The 22,592-nt window shown below is 40.8% G+C and overlaps 3 protein-coding genes across 5 annotated transcripts in view; 2 read left to right on the forward strand and 1 right to left on the reverse strand.

The window, feature by feature from the left end:
• The window catches only part of ubr1 (ubiquitin protein ligase E3 component n-recognin 1), a 29,093-nt gene extending 17,185 nt beyond the window's left edge, over nucleotides 1-11,908 (reverse strand). Inside the window, exons 1-18 of one of the 2 annotated variants that reach the window (XM_061795041.1) lie at nucleotides 11,728-11,908; nucleotides 10,270-10,529; nucleotides 9,221-9,299; nucleotides 8,517-8,621; nucleotides 5,065-5,192; nucleotides 4,816-4,954; nucleotides 3,412-3,474; nucleotides 2,875-2,998; nucleotides 2,677-2,784; nucleotides 2,494-2,582; nucleotides 2,322-2,420; nucleotides 2,044-2,201; nucleotides 1,868-1,967; nucleotides 1,672-1,800; nucleotides 1,410-1,590; nucleotides 1,281-1,333; nucleotides 276-386; nucleotides 90-155 (exon numbers count right to left, since the gene is read on the reverse strand). In XM_061795041.1, the coding sequence (XP_061651025.1) occupies nucleotides 90-155; nucleotides 276-386; nucleotides 1,281-1,333; nucleotides 1,410-1,590; nucleotides 1,672-1,800; nucleotides 1,868-1,967; nucleotides 2,044-2,201; nucleotides 2,322-2,420; nucleotides 2,494-2,582; nucleotides 2,677-2,784; nucleotides 2,875-2,998; nucleotides 3,412-3,474; nucleotides 4,816-4,954; nucleotides 5,065-5,192; nucleotides 8,517-8,621; nucleotides 9,221-9,299; nucleotides 10,270-10,529; nucleotides 11,728-11,772 (2,037 nt within the window). In that variant the 5' untranslated portion in view covers nucleotides 11,773-11,908. Of the gene's footprint in view, nucleotides 1-89; nucleotides 156-275; nucleotides 387-1,280; nucleotides 1,334-1,409; nucleotides 1,591-1,671; nucleotides 1,801-1,867; nucleotides 1,968-2,043; nucleotides 2,202-2,321; nucleotides 2,421-2,493; nucleotides 2,583-2,676; nucleotides 2,785-2,874; nucleotides 2,999-3,411; nucleotides 3,475-4,815; nucleotides 4,955-5,064; nucleotides 5,193-8,510; nucleotides 8,622-9,220; nucleotides 9,300-10,269; nucleotides 10,530-11,727 lie in introns of both variants that reach the window. The other variant, XM_061795040.1, reaches the window with a different exon arrangement.
• Nucleotides 11,909-12,229: 321 nt separating this feature from the next.
• Nucleotides 12,230-18,475, forward strand: atxn3 (ataxin 3). Of its 2 annotated transcripts, XM_061795051.1 has the most exons (12): nucleotides 12,230-12,368; nucleotides 12,464-12,504; nucleotides 13,989-14,153; nucleotides 14,221-14,265; nucleotides 14,351-14,436; nucleotides 14,568-14,634; nucleotides 14,709-14,796; nucleotides 14,869-14,998; nucleotides 15,098-15,261; nucleotides 16,180-16,321; nucleotides 16,888-16,943; nucleotides 17,021-18,475. In XM_061795051.1, the coding sequence occupies exons 3-12, from the start codon at nucleotides 14,100-14,102 to the stop codon at nucleotides 17,065-17,067; spliced, it is 879 nt and encodes a 292-aa protein (XP_061651035.1). In that variant the 5' UTR covers nucleotides 12,230-12,368; nucleotides 12,464-12,504; nucleotides 13,989-14,099; the 3' UTR covers nucleotides 17,068-18,475. The 2 variants fall into 2 exon arrangements, with proteins under 2 accessions (XP_061651035.1, XP_061651034.1); XM_061795050.1 differs by lacking the exons at nucleotides 12,230-12,368; nucleotides 12,464-12,504 and adding an exon at nucleotides 12,603-12,814.
• A 1,072-nt stretch (nucleotides 18,476-19,547) lies between these two features.
• On the forward strand, nucleotides 19,548-22,370 carry serpina10b (serpin peptidase inhibitor, clade A (alpha-1 antiproteinase, antitrypsin), member 10b). The gene is made up of 5 exons (XM_061795047.1): nucleotides 19,548-19,650; nucleotides 19,754-20,383; nucleotides 20,465-20,738; nucleotides 20,818-20,965; nucleotides 21,041-22,370. The coding sequence occupies exons 1-5, from the start codon at nucleotides 19,620-19,622 to the stop codon at nucleotides 21,227-21,229; spliced, it is 1,272 nt and encodes a 423-aa protein (XP_061651031.1). The 5' UTR covers nucleotides 19,548-19,619; the 3' UTR covers nucleotides 21,230-22,370.
• The last annotated feature ends 222 nt before the right edge of the window (nucleotides 22,371-22,592 follow it).

Consider the following 22,592-nt stretch of genomic DNA (forward strand, 5'->3'; position numbering starts at 1 on the left):
ACATGGGTGGAGAGGGTGGCTTGTGATGTCACCATATTGCATGTATAAAAAAGGCAAAGTATGCAAATAAATAACACAAATGAACCAACCTGAAGCATAAGTATGTCTTTATCATACATTTCGTCTCTGCATTTCACATCTTGATAGTAGTAGACCTAAGCATAGGAGAAAAACAGGTAACTGAATAAGCAATGTCAATTATTTTAGACCTCCAAGAATTATACACAAATGCAAAAAAAAAATAATAATAATAATAAAAAAGCCATGCGTCACACCTGGCTGACCAAAGAGAGTCCGTTCCTGCGCCACATTTCAGCTGATACCTGTGCAGCCAGCACCACACAGCGTAAAGGATGCTCAGCCAGGCTGCGAAAGTCGTAACATTCCTGAAACAAAGCGGAATAACATGAATTGTAGTAAAAACGGCAGCAGCAGTGCAGATAATGGCTGGGAATTTGACATTTCCTTGAACTTCAGGGATCAAACAATTATTGTGTAAATATGTTAAAATGGAATGGCAGAATCTCTCTGTGAATGTTCTGAACTCCTCTAACAGCAGAGTGCCCTCTATTTTGATTACAATAATTAAAGACATGATTAATCAACTGCATACTATGGACAGAAATCTTAATTTTCCATCTCCAGTTGAGACTTATCCTGCAATCAAAATATTTGCTCATCAAGATGCTCTAAAACATAAGATGAATATACTGTATGTAGGCCTGTGTGTGCGTGCGTTTGTATTAGATGTTTTTTCATTTTATTGCATTTGCACTTACATTGATTAAGCAGTTTAATCTTCTAATCAAAGTAGGGTTTCAAGGCAGGGTTGGGGTTTTAAAGTAGGGTTTTATCCTGGGTTAGGGTTTGAAGCAAAGGTTCTAAACAAGGGTTAAGGTTTCAATTTGGGGTATCAAGGCCAGTGTTACCCAGTGGAGACCCTAAATGAGCCCCTTGCTTCCTCCTACTTTGCTTCCTTCCTCTTACGTTGCTTCCTTCCTCCTACTATGCTTCCTTCCACCCTTCTTTTTTTATTCCTTCCATTGTTCCTTCAATTCTTCCTTTTCTCCTTTCACATATCCTTGTTTCATTCCTACCATCCATCTTACTACATTCCCTCCTTCCTTCGCTCCATCCTTCCATCCAACCGGCTTTCTTTTTTTCTTTTTATACAATCCTTCCACCCTCCCTTCCTTTCTTAAATAAGGTAATTTAAAACGTGTATACCTATTTTTGGCCCGTTCTACATACATCAAAAAAATCTGCACCTTTCAACTTACTTTGTCAAACAGTTGATCACATAGCCCGTTCTTGCAAAGAAGAACATACAAGCCTAGGGACCACAGAAGGCATTAATAACTTGCTGGAAAATACACTAAAAGAATAACACTCAAATAGCGATAGTCTACCTGCAAGCAGCCTGGAGAGGGGTACATGTATGCTGACAGGCTCCTGAGACACTTTGTAGGGCCGAACATGGAGGATCTGTTTGCACATGTAATGGTCGACTGCCTCCCTGCGGAAGGGCTGATTGTTGCATTGCTGCAAGACTTTGTGGCAATCTCTCAATGCTTCTAGCAGGATCTTGTCCTGTGAAAGGTGGTGAAACAAAAGCAAAAGATGCTTGACAGTATATTGGGGGATGGTAGGAATCAGTCGACGGCTACTCACATCTGTGGAGCACCAGTCCTGAAACATTGCAAGTATGTGGCGGAGCTGGATCTGAAGCGTAAAGCCAGCTTCCCACTCGGGCTCCACAGCAATATGTTGACCAAACTGACGCTCCACCTCTTCCATACCCTATGGAGCAAATGACAAAATTCCATATTGAGGGATACAGATACAGTAGATAAATGTGATAAATTACCTGCATGCATTTCAGAAGGCCAAGAAAGGCATTGAAGCCCTCTATGAACTGTTCCCGAAGCTTTGAATTCCACGTTGAGGGTTTACTGATAAGAATATACCTTAGAGAAAGGTTACAGCTCAGATTAGAACAAAAAAGGAACAAATGTTGCTCAAACCGCCACCTGTTTGAATTACCTGAGGTCATGGAAAATGACCTGGATGCGGGAGAACTTCTCAGAGTTGTAACCCAGGAAGAAGAAACGATTGTTAACATCCAAATGCTCTAATAGCAGCGCCATGACTGTATTAACTATCCTTGTAATGACATTTGTTTCTTCAATAAGGTACCTTGCCTGGAGAAGGGACACAAATACAACACAGAAAAACTTTTTAAGCACAGTTTTTTTAAATGCAATTATTTCTCCGCCTCCTGTGGATGATACAGTGATGTTTGTATAAAAATGTACACTCACCAGTGTAGGCACAGTAAAGATCTGAACAGATAGCGCAGTAATGGAAATACTCCTTTCATGATCATCATCAATGAAGTTATTCTGCAGATCCTTATACAACTGAAAAAACAACATATTTGTAAGACCATTGTAAAAACCTTCCTATATATGGATTTCAAACATTTGTTTTCACCTTTGTAAACTCAATTGCAAACAGCCTCTTGAATTCAGTCTCCATTAGTATGCTACAGAAAATCAGCTCATGTACAATCTTGCGTGCTCCTTCAAAAAATAATAAAGGTTGCCAGATGTCAGTGTATTATTTCAGCTAATATGAAGCTGCTGTTGCATGACCGTTAATGTCAGTGCTACCTGCCTTTGTACAGTTTGGCATCGAGCAACATGAGCCTGCTAATGCAGCAGATGCTGGTCTGGTCTGTGTTGGGCTCCAGCGCCACCCTGCAGAATAGCTGTCTGAAGCCCACTGCACACGACACAAGATGATGGTCACATGACGGACAATGAAGCACTGTAGATGTCTGACACTGAGGTTTCAGTGCATGCACAGCAGAACCTGAATAACTGATGATCTTCTGGAACCAGGAGCCAAGACGCAGGGCGAATGTTTGGTGAGCCAAGACAGCTGAGTGTAGGACCTCCACACGCAGTGGCTGCAGGGAAATGTGCTCTGAGTTGTCCTGCAGCACAAAAATAAAACGTAAAAATATTTAAGCTCATTGCAAAAGTCTCTATTGAGTAGAACGCACTTCCACTAAACTTCACAGTAGCGGGTGAGAGTGGGGTGAAAGGTTCCATTTTGATCTCAGTTAATTCATTTTACACAAAAACTACACACACAATTGCCACTAACTTCATGGGAGAGGCTAAGAGTGGAGCGAGGTTATATTTTACATGCTGTTCCTTCATATTGGTGCTATGAAAAAGCTTGATTCGCGTGTCAGTCGGCACCCACTTAACAATGTATCACTGCCACCAACAGGATGGAGCACCACCACGCGAAATGATGGACATTTTAAGGTTTATTTGGGATGGACAAAATGTCTATGCTCTACTGTGTACAATTTGAATTCTCTATGTGACCGTTTTTTACCTTGATGAGGTCTTTAGCTTGCTGGCATGACTCCAGACTTCCTCTCTTTACTGCCCGCCGACCCTGTGCAGTATAATTGAGTCATGCTTGTATTAAAAGGAATAATTAGACAGTGATACTACCGAGGTGTTGATGAAAATGTCACAAACAGCGTGGAAGTAATGCAACATAAAACAGACATTTACAGTAGAAATAAAACATCTACACACCCCTGTTCAAATGCCAGGTTTTTGTGATATATAAAAAAAAAAGAGACCAAGATAAGCAATTTAAAAACCTTTTCCACCATTAATTTGACCTACAACCTGTACAACTCGATTGAAAAATATTTTTTTAGAGGAAAAGTAAAAATAAACAACTGATACAATGCGGTTGTACAAGTGTGCACACCCTCATAACTGGGGATGGGGCTGTGTTCAGAATTAAACTTTCCCATTCAAACTCCTTTTAAATGGGAGTCAGCACACACTTGCCACCATTTAAAGTTCCTGTAATTGACTCCAAATAAAGTTCAGCTCTTCTCGTAGGCTTTTCCTGACAGTTTTGTAGACATCTTACAGCACAAGCCATGGTCTGCAGAGAGCTTTCACAGCATCCTCATTGTTAAAAGGTATCAGTCAGCAGAAAGGTACATAAATTTCAAGGCATTACATATACCATGGAACACAGTGAAGACAGTCATCATCAAATGGAGAAAATATGGCATAACAGTGACATTACCAAGAACTGGACCTCCCTCCAAGATTGGAGAAGAAATTTGGTCCTTGAGGCTGCCAAGAGGCAGACAGCAACATTGAAGGAGCTGCAGGAATTTCTGGCATATATTGGCTGTTTAGTACATGTGACAACAATCTCTCGTCTTTTTGTCTGGGATTTAATGGAGCAGGTTGTAAAAGAAGCTTTATGTTCCAAAAATAAAAAAGAAGGAAAAAAAACACTTGATATCTCCCAAACACGTGTGAAAATGTGTTATTGTTCAATGAAACCAAGGTTGGACATTTTGGCAATCATTCTAAAAGGTATGTTTGGTGCAAAAACAACACTGCTCATTACCAAAAGAACACCACAACTACAGTGAAGCATAGTGGTGGCAACACCTTGCTTCGGGGCTACATTAAATGGTGGCAGTTGTGTGCTGACTCCATTTATTATGTGTTTGACCTTGATTGTTTATTTCTGAACTCAGCCACATCCCCTGTTATGAGAGGGTCTGATTACTTGTGCAACTACATTACCGCAGTTGTTTTTTTATTTCAATTCTCTTAAATACTTATTCTTTTCCAATTGAGTTTTACAGGTAATAGGACAATGGCTTGTTTAAAGGCTTTATCTTGGTCACTTTTTTTGTATGACAAAAATCTGGCATTTGAACAGCTGTGTGTAGAATTTTTATAGCCACTGTACCTCCTTGTCAATAAGTGCCGTGTGATTCTGCGCTTCAGCCTGATCACAGTTAACAGACCGCTGGAGGGTATAGATCACATGCTCGTATGAATGGTGCTCATCGTTGTACAGCACACAGAAGTATGTGTTGTCTTTTTCCCTGCACACATGGAGACATGCTATGTTAAGATGGATACATGCTCCGTTAAGGCTGCTGATTTGTTTCCACATCATATGCAGTACGTGTGTGTGAGATGAAGTGGGCCGTACTCGGGTTTGAGTAGCGCTAAAAGCTGACGGTCCTCCGCCCAGTCCAGGAAGTCTGTGAAGTAGTTAAGCAATACCCCGAAGAGCATCTCACTACGCTCACACAGTTCTGGCTCCAATGTGAACTCATCCTGGAAAACATGATTTTAAGCAAGAAAATTAGCACCTGACATCAAGATATTGCTTGAAAAAGTCTATACAGGTGGGTCCTCAGTTTACGATGGAGCTGCGTTCCAATGGCGGCAATGTAAATTTGTACATTAGTCATGACACGATGTAGTCAATCACACACACACACACACACACACACACACACCCATCCATATTCTTCCGCTTATCTGAGGTCGGGTCGCGGGGGCAGTAGCTTTAGCAGGGAAGCCCAGACTTCCTCACCCTCACGCTGGACCCTCCTCTCCAGCACACCTGAACAGACCTTAGCAGGGAGGCTGAGGAGTGTGATTCTCCTGTAGTTGGAACACACCCTCCGGTCCCCCTTCTTAAAAAGGGGGAACACCACCCCAGCCTGCCAATCCAGAGGCACTGTCCCTGATGTCCAAGCGATGTTGCAGAGGCGTGTCAACCAGGACACCCCCACAACATCCAGAGCCTTTAGGAACGCCAGGCGAATCTCATCCACCGCTGGGGCCTTGCCACCGAGGTGCTTTTTAACCACCTTGGTGACCTCAATCCCAGAGATAGGAGAGCCCACCTCAGGGACCCCAGCTTCCTCATGGGAAGGCGTGTCGGTGGAATTGGGGAGGTCTTCGAAGTATTCTCCCCACCAACTCACAACATCCCAAATTGAGGTCAGCAGTGCCCCCATAGCCACTATATACAGTGTTGATGGCGCACTGCTTCCTCTTGCTGAGATGCCGGAGGGTGGACCAGAATTTCCTCAAAGCCGTCTGGAAGTCAATCTCGTAAAAAACGTAAAAATGTTGAAATTGTTGACATTTTTCCCGATTTATTAAAAAAGAAAAACTGAAATATCAAAGCCATAAGTATTCAAATCCTTTGCTGTGATGCTCATATTTAACTCAGGTGCTATCCATTTCTTCTGATCATCCTTGAGATTGTTCTACACCTTCATTGGAGTCCAGCTGTGTTTGATTATACTGATTGGACTTGATTAGGAAAGCCACACCCGTGTCTATATAAGACCTAACAGCTCACAGTGCATGTCAGAGCAAATGAGAAACATGAGGTCAAAGGAACTGCCTGAAGAGATCAGAGACAGAATTGTGGCAAGGCACAGATCTGGCCAAGGTTACAAAAAAAAAAATTCTGCTGCACTTAAGGTTCCCAATAACACATTGGCCTCCATAATCCTGTAATGGAAGACGTTTGGGACAATCAGAACCCTTCCTAGAGCTGGCCGTCCGGCCAAACTGAGCAATCCGGGGAGAAGAGCCTTGGTGAGAGAGGTAAAGAAGAACCCAAAGATCACTGTCGGTGAGCTCCAGAGATGCAGTCGGGAGATGGGAGAAAGTTCTAGAAAGTCAACCATCATCACTGCAGCCCTCCACCAGTCGGGACTTTATGACAGTGGCCTGACGGAAGCCTCTCCTCAGTGCAAGACACATGAAAGCCTACATGGAGCTTGCTAAAAAACACCTGTAGGACTCCAAGATGGTGGGAAATAAGATTCTCTGGTCTGATGAGACCAAGATAGAACTTTTTGGCCTTAATTCTAAGCGGTATGTGTGGTAGAAAACCAGGCACTGCTCATTACCTGTCCAATACAGTCCCAACAGTGAAGCATGGTGGTGGCAGCATCATGCTGTGGGTGTGTTTTTCAGCTGCAGGGACAGGGACAGGGAGACTGGTTGCAATTGAAGAAAAGATGAATACGGCCAAGTACAGGGATATCCTGGACGAAAACCTTCTCCAGAGTACTCAGAACCTCAGACTGGGCCGAAGGTTCACCTTCAAAAAAGACAATGACCTGAAGTACACAGCTGACATACCAAAGGAGTGGCTTCAGAACAACTCTGTGACTGTTTTTAAATGGCCCAGCCAGAGCCCTAACTTAAACCCAATTGAGCATCTCTGGAAAGACCTGAAAATGGCTGCCCACCAACGTTCACCATCCAACCTGACAGAACTGGAGAGGCTCTGCAAGGAGGAATGGCAGATGATCCCCAAATCCAGGTGTGAAAAACTTGTTGCATCATTCCCAAAAAGACTCATGACTGAGTTAAATATGAGTGTCATAGCAAAGGGTCTGAATACTTATGGATGTGATATTTCAGTTTTTCTTTTATAATAAATCAGGAAAATGTTCAACAATTCTGTTTTTTTCTGTCAATATGGGGTGCTGTGTGTCCATTAATGTGGAAAAAAATGAACTTAAATGATTTTAGCAAATAGCTGCAATATAACAGAGTAAAACATTTAAGGGGGTCTGAATACTTTCCGTACCCACTGTATAAAACAATCAAATGAAAAACAATAAGTATGGCGGTAACTGAACATGCTTTCTTGTGCCGTATGACAACGTACTCTTACGCCGCTGTCAAACAAGTTCACTGGTTGCTGTTCATAACGTTGAGTTGAACAGCGTATGTCATAAGCCGAGAACCCGCTGTACTATTTTACATGAGTAATTGCCTGCAATAACATCTACTGAAGTCATTTCCTGTTTCACTAGTAGCAAGTTTATGCTTTGAACTAGTTTAAATTATTTTGCTTAATAGGAAAAATTCTGTCCCTGTGACATTTTTGGTAAGTCTCATGAGAGAAAACATTCCTCTTGGAGGATAAATATTTCATATAAATGTCAAAAGCACACAAGCCAAACAAACATCCAGCTTGCCTGTATGTTTGTACCCTTCACTGCGTCACATCACTGTGTGAGAACGAGTCCTGGAATCTACCATATTGTAAACAAAATGCAGAAGCGAGTAGGTTTCACCCGCTGCGTGTGAAAACACTGTGGAGACACTAAGGAGGTAGAGCATTTTGGCTTTAAAACCAAAGGTTTCATTATGTAAGACAATGAGCAAAATTGATGCTAGCCATGCCTCCTGTTCATGGAGGCGCCTGTTATTTATGGAAACGGGGGCAATGTAGGGTTACAAGATCTTGACAAAGGCTAGTCTGATAAGACACGCCTGACAAACACCAGCCCGGCAGCTAGGACAATTAAAAATAAAAGGGAAGAGGGAAGAAAAAAAAACAAAAAAACACCCAATATGACCAAACACATACACAGATCAAGGAAATATTCTAGAAGTTGCTTTCACCCAATGTTTAAATTTTTCATCCAGTTTATCGATCAACCCAGTTATGATGTCGCTCAGGTTCTGGTTAAAATAGGATTTTTCACTGCCAAGACAGGGACACTTGCCATAAATGAGAAAATTAGCATTCCAGGGCTCAGTGACACAGAAAGACAAGTATGCCCCCCCCCCCCCACGTGCCTGTTTCCGCTCTGTTATGTAATTTACCGTTACCATGGCAGTGGCTGCCTCCGGGTCGTGTTTGGAGCAACACGGGCCAATCTTCCAGGCTTCCACATCCCCGCAGTCACAGAACCCCCCACCGGATGATGCGTGCATCTGAGGAAAAATACTTACATATGTTACTATGAGATAGATACGTGAAACAACTCAGATGTATTTTTTTTTTTTTATGATTGTTAGATTAAAGCAAACAACACAGTAGTGGATGGGAGTGAGATAATGATGCTTTGATATGTGAACAATGTTGTCAGCAACCATACATGATAAATAAATGTGTAGTTGGGCCACACTGACAAGAAAAAAATAAACAGCAAATACAGTCATAGAATTGCATAGAATTTTTCTACAACACAATCAAATGTCCAAGGCTTAATTTTACCAAAAAAACAAGCTTACCGATAAAATAACCTTGTGAATCAAGTCAAAATATAATAAGGACATAAAGTTGTAGTATTAAGAGAGGAAACCTTAATTTTAGAAGAAGAATGTCATAGTATTCAAAGTAATAAATCCAATTCAATGATCTTTAAGAGTAAAGGCATAATATTACAATAATAATATTGAAATATTACAACAGAATTCATTTTCTGTTGCTACTGCTAATGACATTGGAGAACACAGTCGCCATTAGATCATTCAATATAGACAATTTCAATAAGGAAGACAAATTTACTTCAGTCAACATTTGCACCCACCTTGTAACGATGGCTTTTGTGCACGCTCTCCTGAAAGCAGTCCATGCACAGCACACATGTGGGATCTATTGCACAATCTCTGCAAGGTGATGAAAAGCATGCGGTCACTGGTAAAAGGCTTTTTGACAGTAGTGAACATTTGATTTAATTTTCTTGGCCTCTCACCTGTTACTAGGCAAGGGTGGCTTATAGTGTTCAGCTAATGATGATGAGACAATGATCAACATCTTAAACAACTGAAGCTGAAACTTAACTAAAACTAAATACAGTAGTGGTATTACATAATTACCTTCCAAAACGCAACAGAATTACACAACCCCCCACCCCAAAAATAAAAATAATTAATACATTTCCATGAAACTTTGTGGAAGGGCGGAGCTTGTGCCCAAAAGATGCAATAATGATTTTGGTGTAAATATAACATAAAGCTGTTCAAGGTTATGATCCAGAATAGTTGTAGAAGACAACAACGTATTCCACTAGACATCTGAATTTTCGTATGCATCCCAAATGCAAGTGGGCAGGTTAATCAATTAATAACAGTTACGAAACCACCTAAAGATCATTTTTTAAAAGACAACACGCAATTTTCGCCCTTGTTGTCAAAAATTGTTATGAAACACAAAATTTGAACATTCATCATCTGTAGGGCACATACAGACAAACAAGCATTCATACTCACATTCACACCTATGGACAATTTGGAGTCTTCTATTAACCTACCATGCATGTTTTTGGATTGTGGGAGAAGGTCAGAGTACACGGAGAAAACCCTGGCAAGCATGGGGAGAACATACAAATTGGCCAGAGCCAAAATTCGAACCCCAAACCTTAGAAATTGAGGCAGCTGTGCAAAGTAACCACTGTTCCAACATGCTGCCAAAATGTGAAATGTTCCTAATAAAACTGAGACTTGCATACACAAAAGAATCTTATGGCTGACCTACAATTACAAATCCAGTGGGTTACAAAGACTTCCAGACAATCTGTTTTACCCAGTACGGTATATTACTATTGCTACTTTGATTGATGTGGGATAATTTTGGAACCTGCAAGAGTAGACTGTCTCTCCCTCTTTAAAGACACGTCCACAGAGCTGGAAAGAAGAACTGCCCTCCTTGAGCTTCTTTACACCTTCATCGGGATCTTCACCAAACAGGAAGTACTCCAGCGGTCGGAGGATGAGTCTCTGCACTTGCTCCTGTTCCTCCTGAGGGTTGGGCTCCTGCTGTTGACAGAAGATCTGAGGCACCCGCTTCCTCAGGTAGCCATACAGGGCTGCCTTCAGATCCGTGGACGCCTGCCATTCCTTCAAGCAACACAATTTGACATTGATTAAAGAGGAATATATATTTGAATGTCATTTCCTTAAGAAATCATTTATTCTGTGTTGCATTCAAGGTGAAATTATGGAATTTTAGAGCCTTTCATAAATATGTATGGTGTAATGTGTGTGTATAAAGGGAGAATGGAAATTTAATTCACACTGTTTTCTCTGATACCAATCTTAGTAATACGACTGTGACACATGAATACTCATCAATGTGTGGGGGGGAAACAGACAATCTGTTTACATGCATGTTAAGTCTCATGCAGTTTCCTAACCACTGTGCCGCACACTAGTAAACCATGACAGATTATTATGCGTGCTACTGGAAATTATTTAATTTCACTTAATTGAACCGAAAATTATTATTTATTTAATACAAATTATGTTTATTTGCTCATCTATCCATGCCACCGACATATAGTGACACACAGAACACCCATCCATCCATTTTCTTTACTGCTTATCCTCACTCGGGTCGCGGGGCACATAAAAACAAACAACCATTCGCACTCACGTTCACACCTACGGGAAATTTAGAGTCCCCAATCAACCTACCACGCATGTTTTTGGGATGTGGGAGGAAACCGGAGTGCCCGGAGAAAACTCACGCAGGCACGGGGAGAACATGCAAACTCCACACAGGCGGGGCCGCGAAATGAATCCCGGACCCCAAAACTGTGAGGCAGATGTGCTAACCAGTCGGCACACAGAACAATTACTGTATTTTTTGTGGGATTTTTCGAATGTGAAATGTGCCTTGGCTCAACAAAGGTTAGGAAACACTGCTCAAATGATTGTATTTGGCATTAATAACTCCAAATACAATTGTTCACGAGGGATGAAACTTTCGGAACAAGTCGCGGAGTTAGAATTAATCACACTGACTAAACAATTGCCGAAGGCAAAATCCTCCAACATATTAGGACATGACCACGTATTGTTATTAATGGGAATACAGTAACAACACAACATCCCCCACCTTCGCATAATGTGAACCACTGCAGACAGACCGTGTGCACAAGCTAAATGCAACCGCTAGCTAGACGTGGAATTAGAAATGGATTTCAGCGCATGATACATGTATGTTGAACAAGATAACCAACACATTTGAGCCCGTCGCTTTATCCCACAATCCCCGTGCAAGGTGTCAATTGCGTAAGGTTATTGAAAGCCATACCTTTATGAGCTCCAGCTCGTCAAAAGGTTTCTCAGGCTCCGCCATATTCCATTTGCCGTAAAGGAGATAGTGTCGTTAATGATGCATTCTAGAAATGTGGGAAGTCGGATACTCGGATTTGTCCCACTCGGATTGCAACCACTTGCGAACTCAAAGCGTTCCAGGCGAATGTAAACCACAAAGATGGCTAATCATGATAAATTGTTTTGTATATTTGTAAGCTATATACAATAATAATTTGCGTTGTTTATATACATAAAAGTATATCTTATAAGCATTTCACCAAATATCTTCATGCAAGCAGAGCGGCATGTGTGTGTTACGTGAAGTTATGTCGAATAACTATCTATCCATCCATCCATCCATTTTCTGTACCGCTTATCCTCACAATACTCAAATAAATTCTTCTTCGCCATTCAGGTCTGTCCCTCCTTGGGGGTCGCCATTGTCGAGGGGCGTCAGATTGAAACAACTCGGTGAAGTCGGGGTAGATACAGTATTTGTCTATTTTCTCCGACTTGGACCTCCCAGTTGGAGTGGCGTTCCAGACCTGGTCGGAGGTCGGAAGACTACGACCTTCCACTATTCTGGAGTGGTCTTTGGAATAGAACGCCTTTGCAATTATTATCACATGGAATATTGTACGTGTCTAAAATATAGTAATCATTACGATTGTACTAATGTTACACTACGTCATTTGTGCTTGTGTTAATTTCCCTCTTCTTTTTTTTTACAGGAGGCATAACTGAGGCGTTTTGTAAACAAAGCATATCCCAGGTAATAGAAAAACAGACAGTGCCCTCTGGAGGTGGCCTCGTGTTCGTCCCCTTCAAGCTACGTTTAAATAAATGTCTTGTTTTATGTTCAGACCATGTATAAAACATTGCGAATTATGGTACCTATACGGTGCAAAAAAAAATAAAATAAAACTTGTTCGGAAATGGAAATGAAGGTTTTAACGCGGAGATCGTGCGTGTTGAGGTCATCCGCTAGGAGGCGCTGCTCGTTTTGTTTGTGTTGTGACGAGCGAGGTCAAAGTTGAATGTTTGACAGAGAGCCCAATATGGATGTCATATTCCACGAGAAAGTAAGTTAATCGTGCACCTTACGGCTTTTAACGCCACTTTATTCCTTGAATGTGTCAATTGAAGCTCGAGCCTCGTGCCAGTGATATGTAAACTACGTTGTTTCGTCGGCGTTTTAGCGGTTTGTGCTTGGCAATTTTGTTTTACTATTAGCTATGGTGCTAAAGTTGCTAATTAGTCATTATAAAAACTTTTTTACAGTAAGGACTCAGGAAGTATAGTCAAGGCGCTAAAAGACGTGCTTTTATGAAACAGTTACTTGGTAAGCGAAGTGACTCACAGTAGCTTCCTGGAATAGCAAACTAGTAACGCTAAGAGTAACAGTGGTGAAATTATTTGATTTGATTAATGATTTGATCCCCTGCTGAATTTGATTATTAGGGTTAGGGTTAGAAATTAACAGTCTCGAATTTTTAATGGTTGCTTATTGACTGTGGTGATAGCCAGGATATCAGAAAAAAAAAATGCATACAAACACATCATATAAAAGTTGATTGAGTGAAAATAAAATAAGTATTTGATTCACAAGCAAAACATAAAGTTGGCACTTAGACTAGAACGGAAAGCCTTTATTGTCATTGTATGGTGCAGATACTGGGTTCCAACTTCATATTTGTGTTTACAAATGAATACAAATAATTACAAATAAAAAAACACCCAATAAAACACTATACATGACTAAAATATGCAGTGAATAAACAACCGTAGGGCACAGTGAATAATGTTTTATATATATATATATATATATATATATACATTTAGTCCTTGTTGGCAAGCACAGCGTGACGAGACGTTTCCTGTATTGCTTGGCTGCTGCACTGAAACTCTTTATCGTGGCAGTATGTTTTGGGTCATCAGACTAGAAGACCCATCTACTTGCTGAGGAAAGGTTGTTTTCATCCAAGATTTTACAGTACATGTCACTATTCATTGGTCCCTTAATGTAGTGAAGTCACCCTGTACCCTTTTCGGAAAAACAGGCCCAAAACAATGTTTCCATGTTTGTACTTGACTTTGGGGTTCTTTGTGCTATACTGGGGTTTGTTTTTTACTGTTGTGTAGCTACTTATAGCTATTGGAAAGGAAAGCGACATCATTTTACAGTCTAAAGTACTAATGTTAAAGACAAAGAAGATTGTTGTGCTATAATTGCTGTAACTGGTGTTTAATGTGCAGCAAGAGGGCTCTCTCTGCGCCCAGCACTGCCTCAACAACCTGCTACAGGGTGAGTACTTTACCCCGGTGGATCTCTCCTCTATTGCCCATCAATTGGATGAGGAAGAGAGGATGAGGATGGCAGAGGGAGGAATGGGCAGTGATGAGTACAGGACCTTTTTACAGGTAAGGGAATGTTGTAATGGCAATGCATTTATCTAGATTCTAAAATGAACACTTTCTGTGTTTATAGCAACCATCTGGAAACATGGATGACAGTGGGTTCTTTTCAATACAAGTGAGCTCCAAAGATGAAGTTTTTATGTTTTTGTAGATTAAACATTGTAGTATATTAATACATTTTTTGTGTGATATCATCTTAGGTTATTAGCAATGCTCTGAGAGTTTGGGGACTGGAGCTTATCCTCTTCAACAGCCGGGAGTACCAGAGCCTGATGATTAATCCAATGTGCGTTTTCTCGATCAATCTTGTTTGGTGTCATAATCTGTGCTACTAAATTCATTCATTCATTTGTTTTACGTACCGGTTATCCTCACTAAATGTATTAAGATATTTATTAAGGCTTCTCTCTGTTACAGAAATGAAAAAGCCTTCATATGCAATTACAAGGAGCACTGGTTTACTATTCGCAAACTTGGGCAACAGGTACAAATCACGTCTTCCTATGTTACTGTCATATAGCTTGATTTATGAACATAATCTTGGTTTTCAAATTTCAGTGGTTTAACTTGAATTCACTTTTGACTGGACCAGAGTTGATCTCGGACACATATTTAGCCCTTTTCCTTGCACAGTTACAGCAAGAGGGTAATGTAACTGTGCCTTATTCATTGATGAAATTAAAGACAGTGCAAAGCACTAATAAAAGTTAACGTGCAGGGTATTCCATATTTGTGGTCCGAGGAAATCTCCCAGACTGTGAAGCAGAGCAGATTCTTGGGATCATGAGAGTACAACAACAGCAGCGGCCAAAACTTATTGGCGAGGACCAAGCTCAGATGAGCGCAGGGTACCAACATACAGGATGGAGAATTTAGAATATTTTCACTTTAAATAAGTAACTTAAATGGTTGAAATAAACCCTTTTTCATCTATGTGGGACCTGCAGCAGGTTGGCAACACTGGGCCAGACCGAGATGAGCTTTGCTGTTGAGAGTGACGTTGTGGACGAAGATGAAGAGCTGAAGAGAGCTCTGGCACTCAGCAGACAGGACATTGATGTAGAAGATGAGGAAGCTGATCTCCGCAGGGCCATTCAGCTTAGCATGCAAGGTAGAACAACACCTTTGTAGTAGGGCTGGGCAATTCCTTTATTTCCTCAAGTAATTTCAAGTTTATTGCTCAGGGTTATTTTTTTCGGGGTGAAAATTCTGATTTTATTTTTTGTAGCTTCCTTAGTTCAAAGCGTACCCTCACTGATGTGCACTGCTTGCACTAACAACATGGCTGAGAACACAAAGATGCCAGTTTACAAAAAGCACAGTCAGTTTTGCCAATTCAGTGACTTTTTCTACCCTTCTAGTGACTTTACAAAAAAAAAACTGGACTTTAATATCTGCTAAGAAACAAATGAGTGGAATGATTTTCACTCCACATGATGAGCAAGAAGCCCGGAAGCTCATCATGGAGTTATTTAACCGTGCTGAACATTGCCAAAGACATGTTGCCCTTACTGTATATATGTTGCAAAAGCAGTGATTTCTTGACATGTTGGAATGTTTTCACATTAGGTATGTGCTTCCAACCAGCACAGGAGAAAAGATCATGAGAAAGCTGTGGTGCAGTTGCAATGTTCAACAACAGAGATTTCCACCAGTCAAGTTACGCAATTTGATGGCTCATTTTGCTATGTTAATTGTCAAACGTTTTAAATGTTATTTATTACGGATCTTGTTTACATACCGGTGCATGTTTTGACAAAAGGGACACTTTTGTCCATGAGAAGAAGCAGCTTGAAGCAAAACTTGTTTTGAATAATATAGTTGTCATTTGCTTTTTCTGTAAGCAAAGGGTAAAAAAAAAATAGATCATCATTTATATTGGAAATACATTTGTACATGTGTGGGGGGGGGGGGGGGGGGAAATCTGAGATTTTATTGTAAGGCCATATCGGCCAGCTATAGTTTATAGTATAGAAGTTTCTTTTCAACTGTCTGATTGATGTGTTTTGTTGTTCCATCAAAATTATAGGAGCCGTGTTGACCAACACCTCTTCAGATTCTGGTAGTGGACAAGTGAGAGTGGACAGCGAAGCTGCAGGGGAACTAAGAGTCCACAATGAAACACTAACAGCAGATGAGCTGAGGAAGAGGAGGCAGGCCTACTTTGATCGGTGGGTACAACACAGAGTGTCGATACGTTTCACCTTCCAATTTCCACTTAATAATGTGAGAATGCCTAACACCCCTGGCAAAAGAGTTACCTTGACTTATTCTGTTATATGAGCGGCAACAGGTGGATGCACAGGTTTATTGTACCTTCTGCCATCTAATGGCTACATTTAGTGTAGTTGTTCTGCCTATCACTATACGTTACTAGCGTAGATAATTGAACAAAGATAATTTGTAATTATTGAATAGTAACTTTTTGGATCATTTCCTGCGGCACCCCTGATGATCTTTCACGTCACATTAGGATGCCACGGCACTCTGATTTAGAATCACTGCTGTAAATATCCTCAAATATGGTCTGTTGCTCAATTAGAAGTCTGTTTTAAATACAGTAAATGTCTGGTACTCGCAGTAGTTGATTTAATAAATGTCCTCAGCCATTATTTGAGGATACACGATTTGTAATTTACTATGATGGAAAAGTTTAAAAGTAGCTAATGTGCTTTAATTTGACACCGGAAAGGTGGATGAACTCTTGATTTTTAAACTCACGCTTTTGATTCTTTAGGCAGCAGCACCCTGTCCAGTCGAACATTCCTCAACAAGCCAACACAACATCAATAGGTAAGCATGATGCAGATCATTCCTGACTACAGCGATAGATGAAGATTCATACATTTTCTTTGCTTGCCTTTTTCCAGAGAACAGTTGCACTGAAGTGGACCAACAACAAAAGCCCAGCCTGTGAATGTGGAAAATGTCTGCTTTTGTCAAAAAGCTGCCTGGGCCTGTAACCCCTCCCGATTCAGGGATAGCTTTGCCCCTTCCTCTAGTGTACCTTTTTGCATCTTTTGCGAACATGTGGACATTCGGCCGACAGAACCGTTTTTCCCAGTTGGTTTGCTGATGAGCATTAGAGAACGACAAGAGAAAAAGGCAGCAGGCAGCCTGGTGGCGTTTCCACTGAGGCTGCAAAGAAGCTGAACTCATGATGCAGTAAAACAAGTTTGCCTCTTTTTTTTTTTTTTTTTTTTTTTTTTAAACCATGGCGCCTTCTATTTCTACTGTATATTGTATTATTTCCCAATTTTCTCTTTGCAAGGGATGGATAAAGTAACTGTTGTATACAAAAGGGTGTTTATAGTGGGAGGTGAATTCATACCATTTGTCCACTGTTAAGTTGTAAAACTGTGACTGGATTTTGGGTCAAACCCATTCATCGTACCACCAGTCTATTGTTTAGGTCATTTGTTGTGGGTAAAAGGCAACAAAACCCTTTCAAGCCAGCTCTTGAAATTTCTTCTCATTCAATATCATAATATCATCCATCATTATACCTTTGAGCTAGTAAGGTAATTGAGCAACTGTGGTTGTTACTTCTGTGGTTATACCTCGATTGCTATGTTAATTAGTAGTCATAGTACCTCATTATGCATTTTATAGTCAGTCGATTTTGGATTGATACAGACAACAGGAACTGTTGAGTGACTTCTTGAATGATGAATAATATTTTCCAGTTATTCACTGACTATGTATACAATACATTAATAGGGAACAGGATTTGCAATCCATATGTGATAAATGAATGAATCCATGATTCCAGCAGGACTTATTACATTCTCTCCACATCATTATCTGTCACGATGAATTAATGACTTTTGTTATGACAATTCCCCTTTAAAAAGGTTTTGCTGTTGAATTGCACTGCTTTTAATAATTGTGTCTCTGCCACTGACATATAAATGACCTTGCAAATTTAATAGTGAAGCTTTGTAAAATGAGCTGTTGGTACGGTTAAAAATCCAAAGGACAAATTTCAGCATTAACCGTCATTGTATTATGGAACCAGTATGTTGTTCACATTTCCAGCTATACTTAGGTGGAATTTCATATGAAATTTGAATTCATGTGCAGTTTGACCTCAGGGGAGATTGCATGGTTGAGTCATTGCTGTGTCATTTTCCACCCTTTGCTTCTGTCACGTTTTGCTTGATTTGAAATGTATATGTAAGCTTGCAAATACTGGGTTTTAGGATGAGTTTGACTTTCACTTCCTTCTCACTTTAAGCACTAACTCATCATTTTTTATTCTATAATGCTCATGTTCTTAAAATATATACTGGTGTTGTTCCAGGATTAAAGCAACATTTATTGGTCATGTTTGATCGTTTGTACTTGACTTACCTTTTAAGGGTCATCCCTCTTCCCGCTGGGTGACTTCAATGCTCAAGTGGGAAATGACAGTGTGACCTGGATGGACATGATTGGGGAAGAAGATCCCGAACCCCGATCTCCGCAGGGTGTCATGGCTCTCCCTTAAAGAAAGCGTGAAAAGCTCATACATCTGGGAGGGACTCAGAGAAGAGTCGCTGCTCCTCTGCATGGAAAGGAGACAGATGAGGTAGCTCCGGCATCTGGTTAGGATACTGCCTGGACGTCTCCCTGGTGAGATGTTCCGGGCACATCCACCGGGAGGCAGCTCTGAGGACAACACAGGACACGCTGGAGAGACTATGTTCTGTATATCTCCCTGCTGGCCTAGGAATGTCTCGGGATACCCCCGGAATAGCTGGACGGAGTGGCTGGGAAGAGGGAAGTCTGGGCTTTGCTTAAAATGCTCCTGCTACAACCGGGCCTTAGACAAGGAGAGGAAAATGGATGGAGACCTGATGCTCTCACAGCACACTAATGTGGCACAGTACACTGGTTGAGAATCACTGGTCTAAGCCTCTCATTCCAAATTCAAATTATGACAATTTCTACAACTCTATTTTTTCTTTTGAAATTTTGCAATTTCAATCTTTCTAAAATGTTGCTGTCAATTAAAAAATGACAACATGCTTGCTAGAAATTATGTTTTTTCTTTGTAGATTATCAGTCATCCAGGTCATGGTAATCCATAAAGATTGAATCAAGGCAACTGGACTCATCTTCGTTGGTTTTATTTTATTTTTTTCTGTTTTCTGAAAATGTTTGAAAACGATTGGCAATTATGCTACCAGGCTATTGCTATTGTTAAATTGATACGTCGCTGACTGTCAGTCCCAATCAAAACCAAGCATATTGTCTTTACAACGCTTATATGAAGCAGAGTGGCCCTGATTCTGGCCCTTCCATTGACAGGCCCCCTCACCCGGTAAAATGTATTTGTGTTATTTTCACTCGCACATGCACAGACACACAAAAGGAATGCATCAACTTGTTTGGAGAGATGGGGGCAGGCAATGGCAAATAGGCTATGAGCCTTGGTTAATGTGTAACACTCAAAGCACACTTGCACTTTGTTTCCCCAAATAAGAAATGTTAGACTTAATGTTACTCAAGATGGATGGTATGTATGAGCGTGATCTGGAGATAATGTGAATTAAGTGATATCAGATGTATTGTTATTGTTTGACTGTGCCATTAATGACACGTTTGTCTTTGTGATTCAGGTTTTGTAGCCTACCATTCCCAGGCACAAATATTGGTTGAATACAAGTTGAAGATGGGCTTTGTTTTCGTGCTAATGTGCCTCATCGCTCCAGTGCAGCAAACACCGCTTCCCTACACCAGCATTTTGAATCTCTCGTTCAAAAATATAGAGTTTGCTATGGACCTTTACCGAAAAATATCCACTTACCACGACGAGAACATCATTTTCTCCCCTCTGAGCATTTCCACCAGTTTTGCCGCCCTTTCCATGGCCTCTGATGGTCTCACGTACAAGGAGATACTGAAAGGACTCAACCTGGACAATTTGGAGCAAGCCGACCAGCCAGATCTTATTCCAAAGCTGTTCCAGATGCTCCATGGGAACATCTCGCAGAATGGAACGACTACACTGGACCAAGGGATGTCCCTCTTTGTTCGCCAGCACTTTAGCATAGAGAAGACATTTGAGGAACAGATGAAGTCCTATTTTTATGCAGACATTAAGAGAGTAAACTTTGAAGACACAAATGCAAGCATCAGTCTCATTAATGAGTATATAAAAGACAAGACAAGGGGCAAAGTGGAAAAAATGGTCTCCGGCCTTGACCCAACGACCGAGCTCATGATGATCAACACTTTTTATTTCCAGGGTAAGTTTAAATTTAACATTGACAACTTTATTTGCAGACGCCCTCGCATGCTGTACTGCTATGTACTTTTGACTTCTACAGGTGGGTGGAAGATGCCTTTCAACCCCAACTTCACATACAATGCACCCTTCTACGTTGACAACTACAATATCCCACAAGTGCCAATGATGTTCAAAGAAGACAAGTTTGAAACTATGGAAGACACTCATCTTGGTGCCCGTGTGCTGAAACTGCCCTACCTGGAGGGTGTGTCCATGCTCATCCTGCTGCCAAACAAAGGAGTGGATTACAATACTATCGATGATGAGATCAATGCAAAGAGGATACTTGGTTGGATCAAAAAACTGCAGAAGGCGTAAGGTTTAGTTTTTTAAATATCATGTGACAAATCATCAACCTGCTTAACATTAACACATCATCTTTTTTCCCCACAGTAAACTGGAAATCAACATTCCCAAATTCAAGATGGAGGAGTCATACTCTTTGCACGACATTCTCCCAGAGTTGGGTTTCACCAGTCTCTTCAGTGGCTCTGCCAATCTGACGAGGCTGAGCAAAGACAAAGGCCTTAAGGTTTCAGAGGTCAGTTTTCACACGTGCATATTAAAGTCGTCAACTTTCCTCTTTTAAATGTCTTAAATGGACTTTGAATTGCAGGTGCTACACAAAGCCGTCATTGATGTGGATGAGGTGGGGACGACTGCAGCAGCTGCCACAACAATTGGCATTATTCCCTATTCCTTACCGCGGACCTTCATTGTCAACCGCCCGTTTTTCTTCTTTATATACCATGAAGAGACAAAATCCCTGTTGTTTATGGGCAGGGTGATTGACCCCACCAAATAGTAGCAGCTGTGACTCGCTGTGATTTGTCTTTGGAAATGTGTTGGCACTTGTTTATTCAGGCCTAGCTTCTTTAAACGTCAGACTTTGAAATTCTTCTGACAGTTTATTATGGGAAAGACTACCCAACAACCCGTGATCTGTAATAAAACGCAAAAAAAAAATGCTGTTGTATTTATGTATTTCACCAAGAAAAAGGACTTGCCCACTTGTGGCTCGTTGCAGTATAAGTCATAAATAGCATCTCTGTTAGCAGATGAAAATTGGACTGAAGTGCAAAGTCTTTGTCTTTGAGATAAAGACAATTTCAAGAAAAAAAACAAATAATATTGTGAAAAGATCCAAGACTCTGGCCCAAGTCCAAACCCCTACCCACCTGTGATCTATAATGAAATTCTATTTATACACTATGGATCAGTGGTGGGCCATAAATTTGATACCTGCGCCTTCAGCGGTGACTTATGCAACTTAATCCACCTCTTAATACCCCCACTGCCACGTCACAGTTATATAAACCATCAAGATTATGCAAAGATCATTGACAATGTGTGCAAACCTCTATTGTCAGCCATTTGAGAGTTTGACAGCAAAAGAACAGAATACTTAGGTCACATCAAACTCTCAAATGGCCAACGTGTCCCGAACCTTCGGCGGCGGCCCACCACGCTCGGCCACCAGAGGACGGACCCCGAGACAATCCTCTGTAATAAGGAAAAAGCTTAACGTCCATAAAGTCCAAAATATTGGTGCGATCGTTCTGCTGTTTTCAGAGGTTGAAGTGCATAAATAGCAATATCCACATACATTTTGGTGATAATTGCAGTTTCATGACATTAACCAAGGTTATAAGCTTTTTCTCCATAGTGACCGTATGGAGAGTCGTCTCCAAAAGCTCTCCAATGAAATTGAAGATGTTCGATTTTCCCTCGACTCCCCGGCAAGTCTCCAGGAATCTCTAGACGACTCCAGGAGATGTCTCCCCAACTAGCAAAAAGTCGAGTTGCCATCAGGTTGCCAACTATTTATTTAATACATTATAAAAGTCAGGTTTATTGTCAGAAAACTACATACCTTTTGTAACAGTATGAATACAATATGAGTATTTCATCTCAGAGGAAAGGAATATTAAAAACATTTCACCTTTTGATTTGAGTAATAGTTTTCACTGTTGGAAATGTAGTATATACAGTAAAAAAAAACTACACAAAAAGAAAAGAAGACAAACTCATTATCTTGCAATAATGTATCTTTTACAGTCTCTCATCTGAACCTGACTGACTTCTTTAAAAAAGAAAAAAGAAGCATATGTCCATCTGGTGAAAAGAAGACATTTGCAAACAGTGTTTCATAAGGTGTCCTGTCGTAA

The sequence above is a fragment of the Phyllopteryx taeniolatus genome, chromosome 13, assembly GCF_024500385.1.
Source record: "Phyllopteryx taeniolatus isolate TA_2022b chromosome 13, UOR_Ptae_1.2, whole genome shotgun sequence".
Taxonomy (NCBI): Eukaryota; Metazoa; Chordata; class Actinopteri; order Syngnathiformes; family Syngnathidae; genus Phyllopteryx; species Phyllopteryx taeniolatus.

Excerpts from the sequence above, each read along its gene's own strand:
- atxn3 (XM_061795050.1), top strand. The coding sequence starts at position 12,770 with ATGTTTGACAGAGAGCCCAATATGGATGTCATATTCCACGAGAAA. Across the intron at positions 14,635-14,708 it reads TTCGCAAACTTGGGCAACAG|TGGTTTAACTTGAATTCACT; the intron begins GTACAAATCACG and ends TTCAAATTTCAG. Across the intron at positions 14,797-14,868 it reads TGCACAGTTACAGCAAGAGG|GGTATTCCATATTTGTGGTC; the intron begins GTAATGTAACTG and ends GTTAACGTGCAG.
- serpina10b (XM_061795047.1), top strand. The coding sequence starts at position 19,620 with ATGTTAGACTTAATGTTACTCAAGATGGATG. Across the intron at positions 19,651-19,753 it reads AATGTTACTCAAGATGGATG|GTTTTGTAGCCTACCATTCC; the intron begins GTATGTATGAGC and ends TTTGTGATTCAG. Across the intron at positions 20,384-20,464 it reads CAACACTTTTTATTTCCAGG|GTGGGTGGAAGATGCCTTTC; the intron begins GTAAGTTTAAAT and ends TGACTTCTACAG.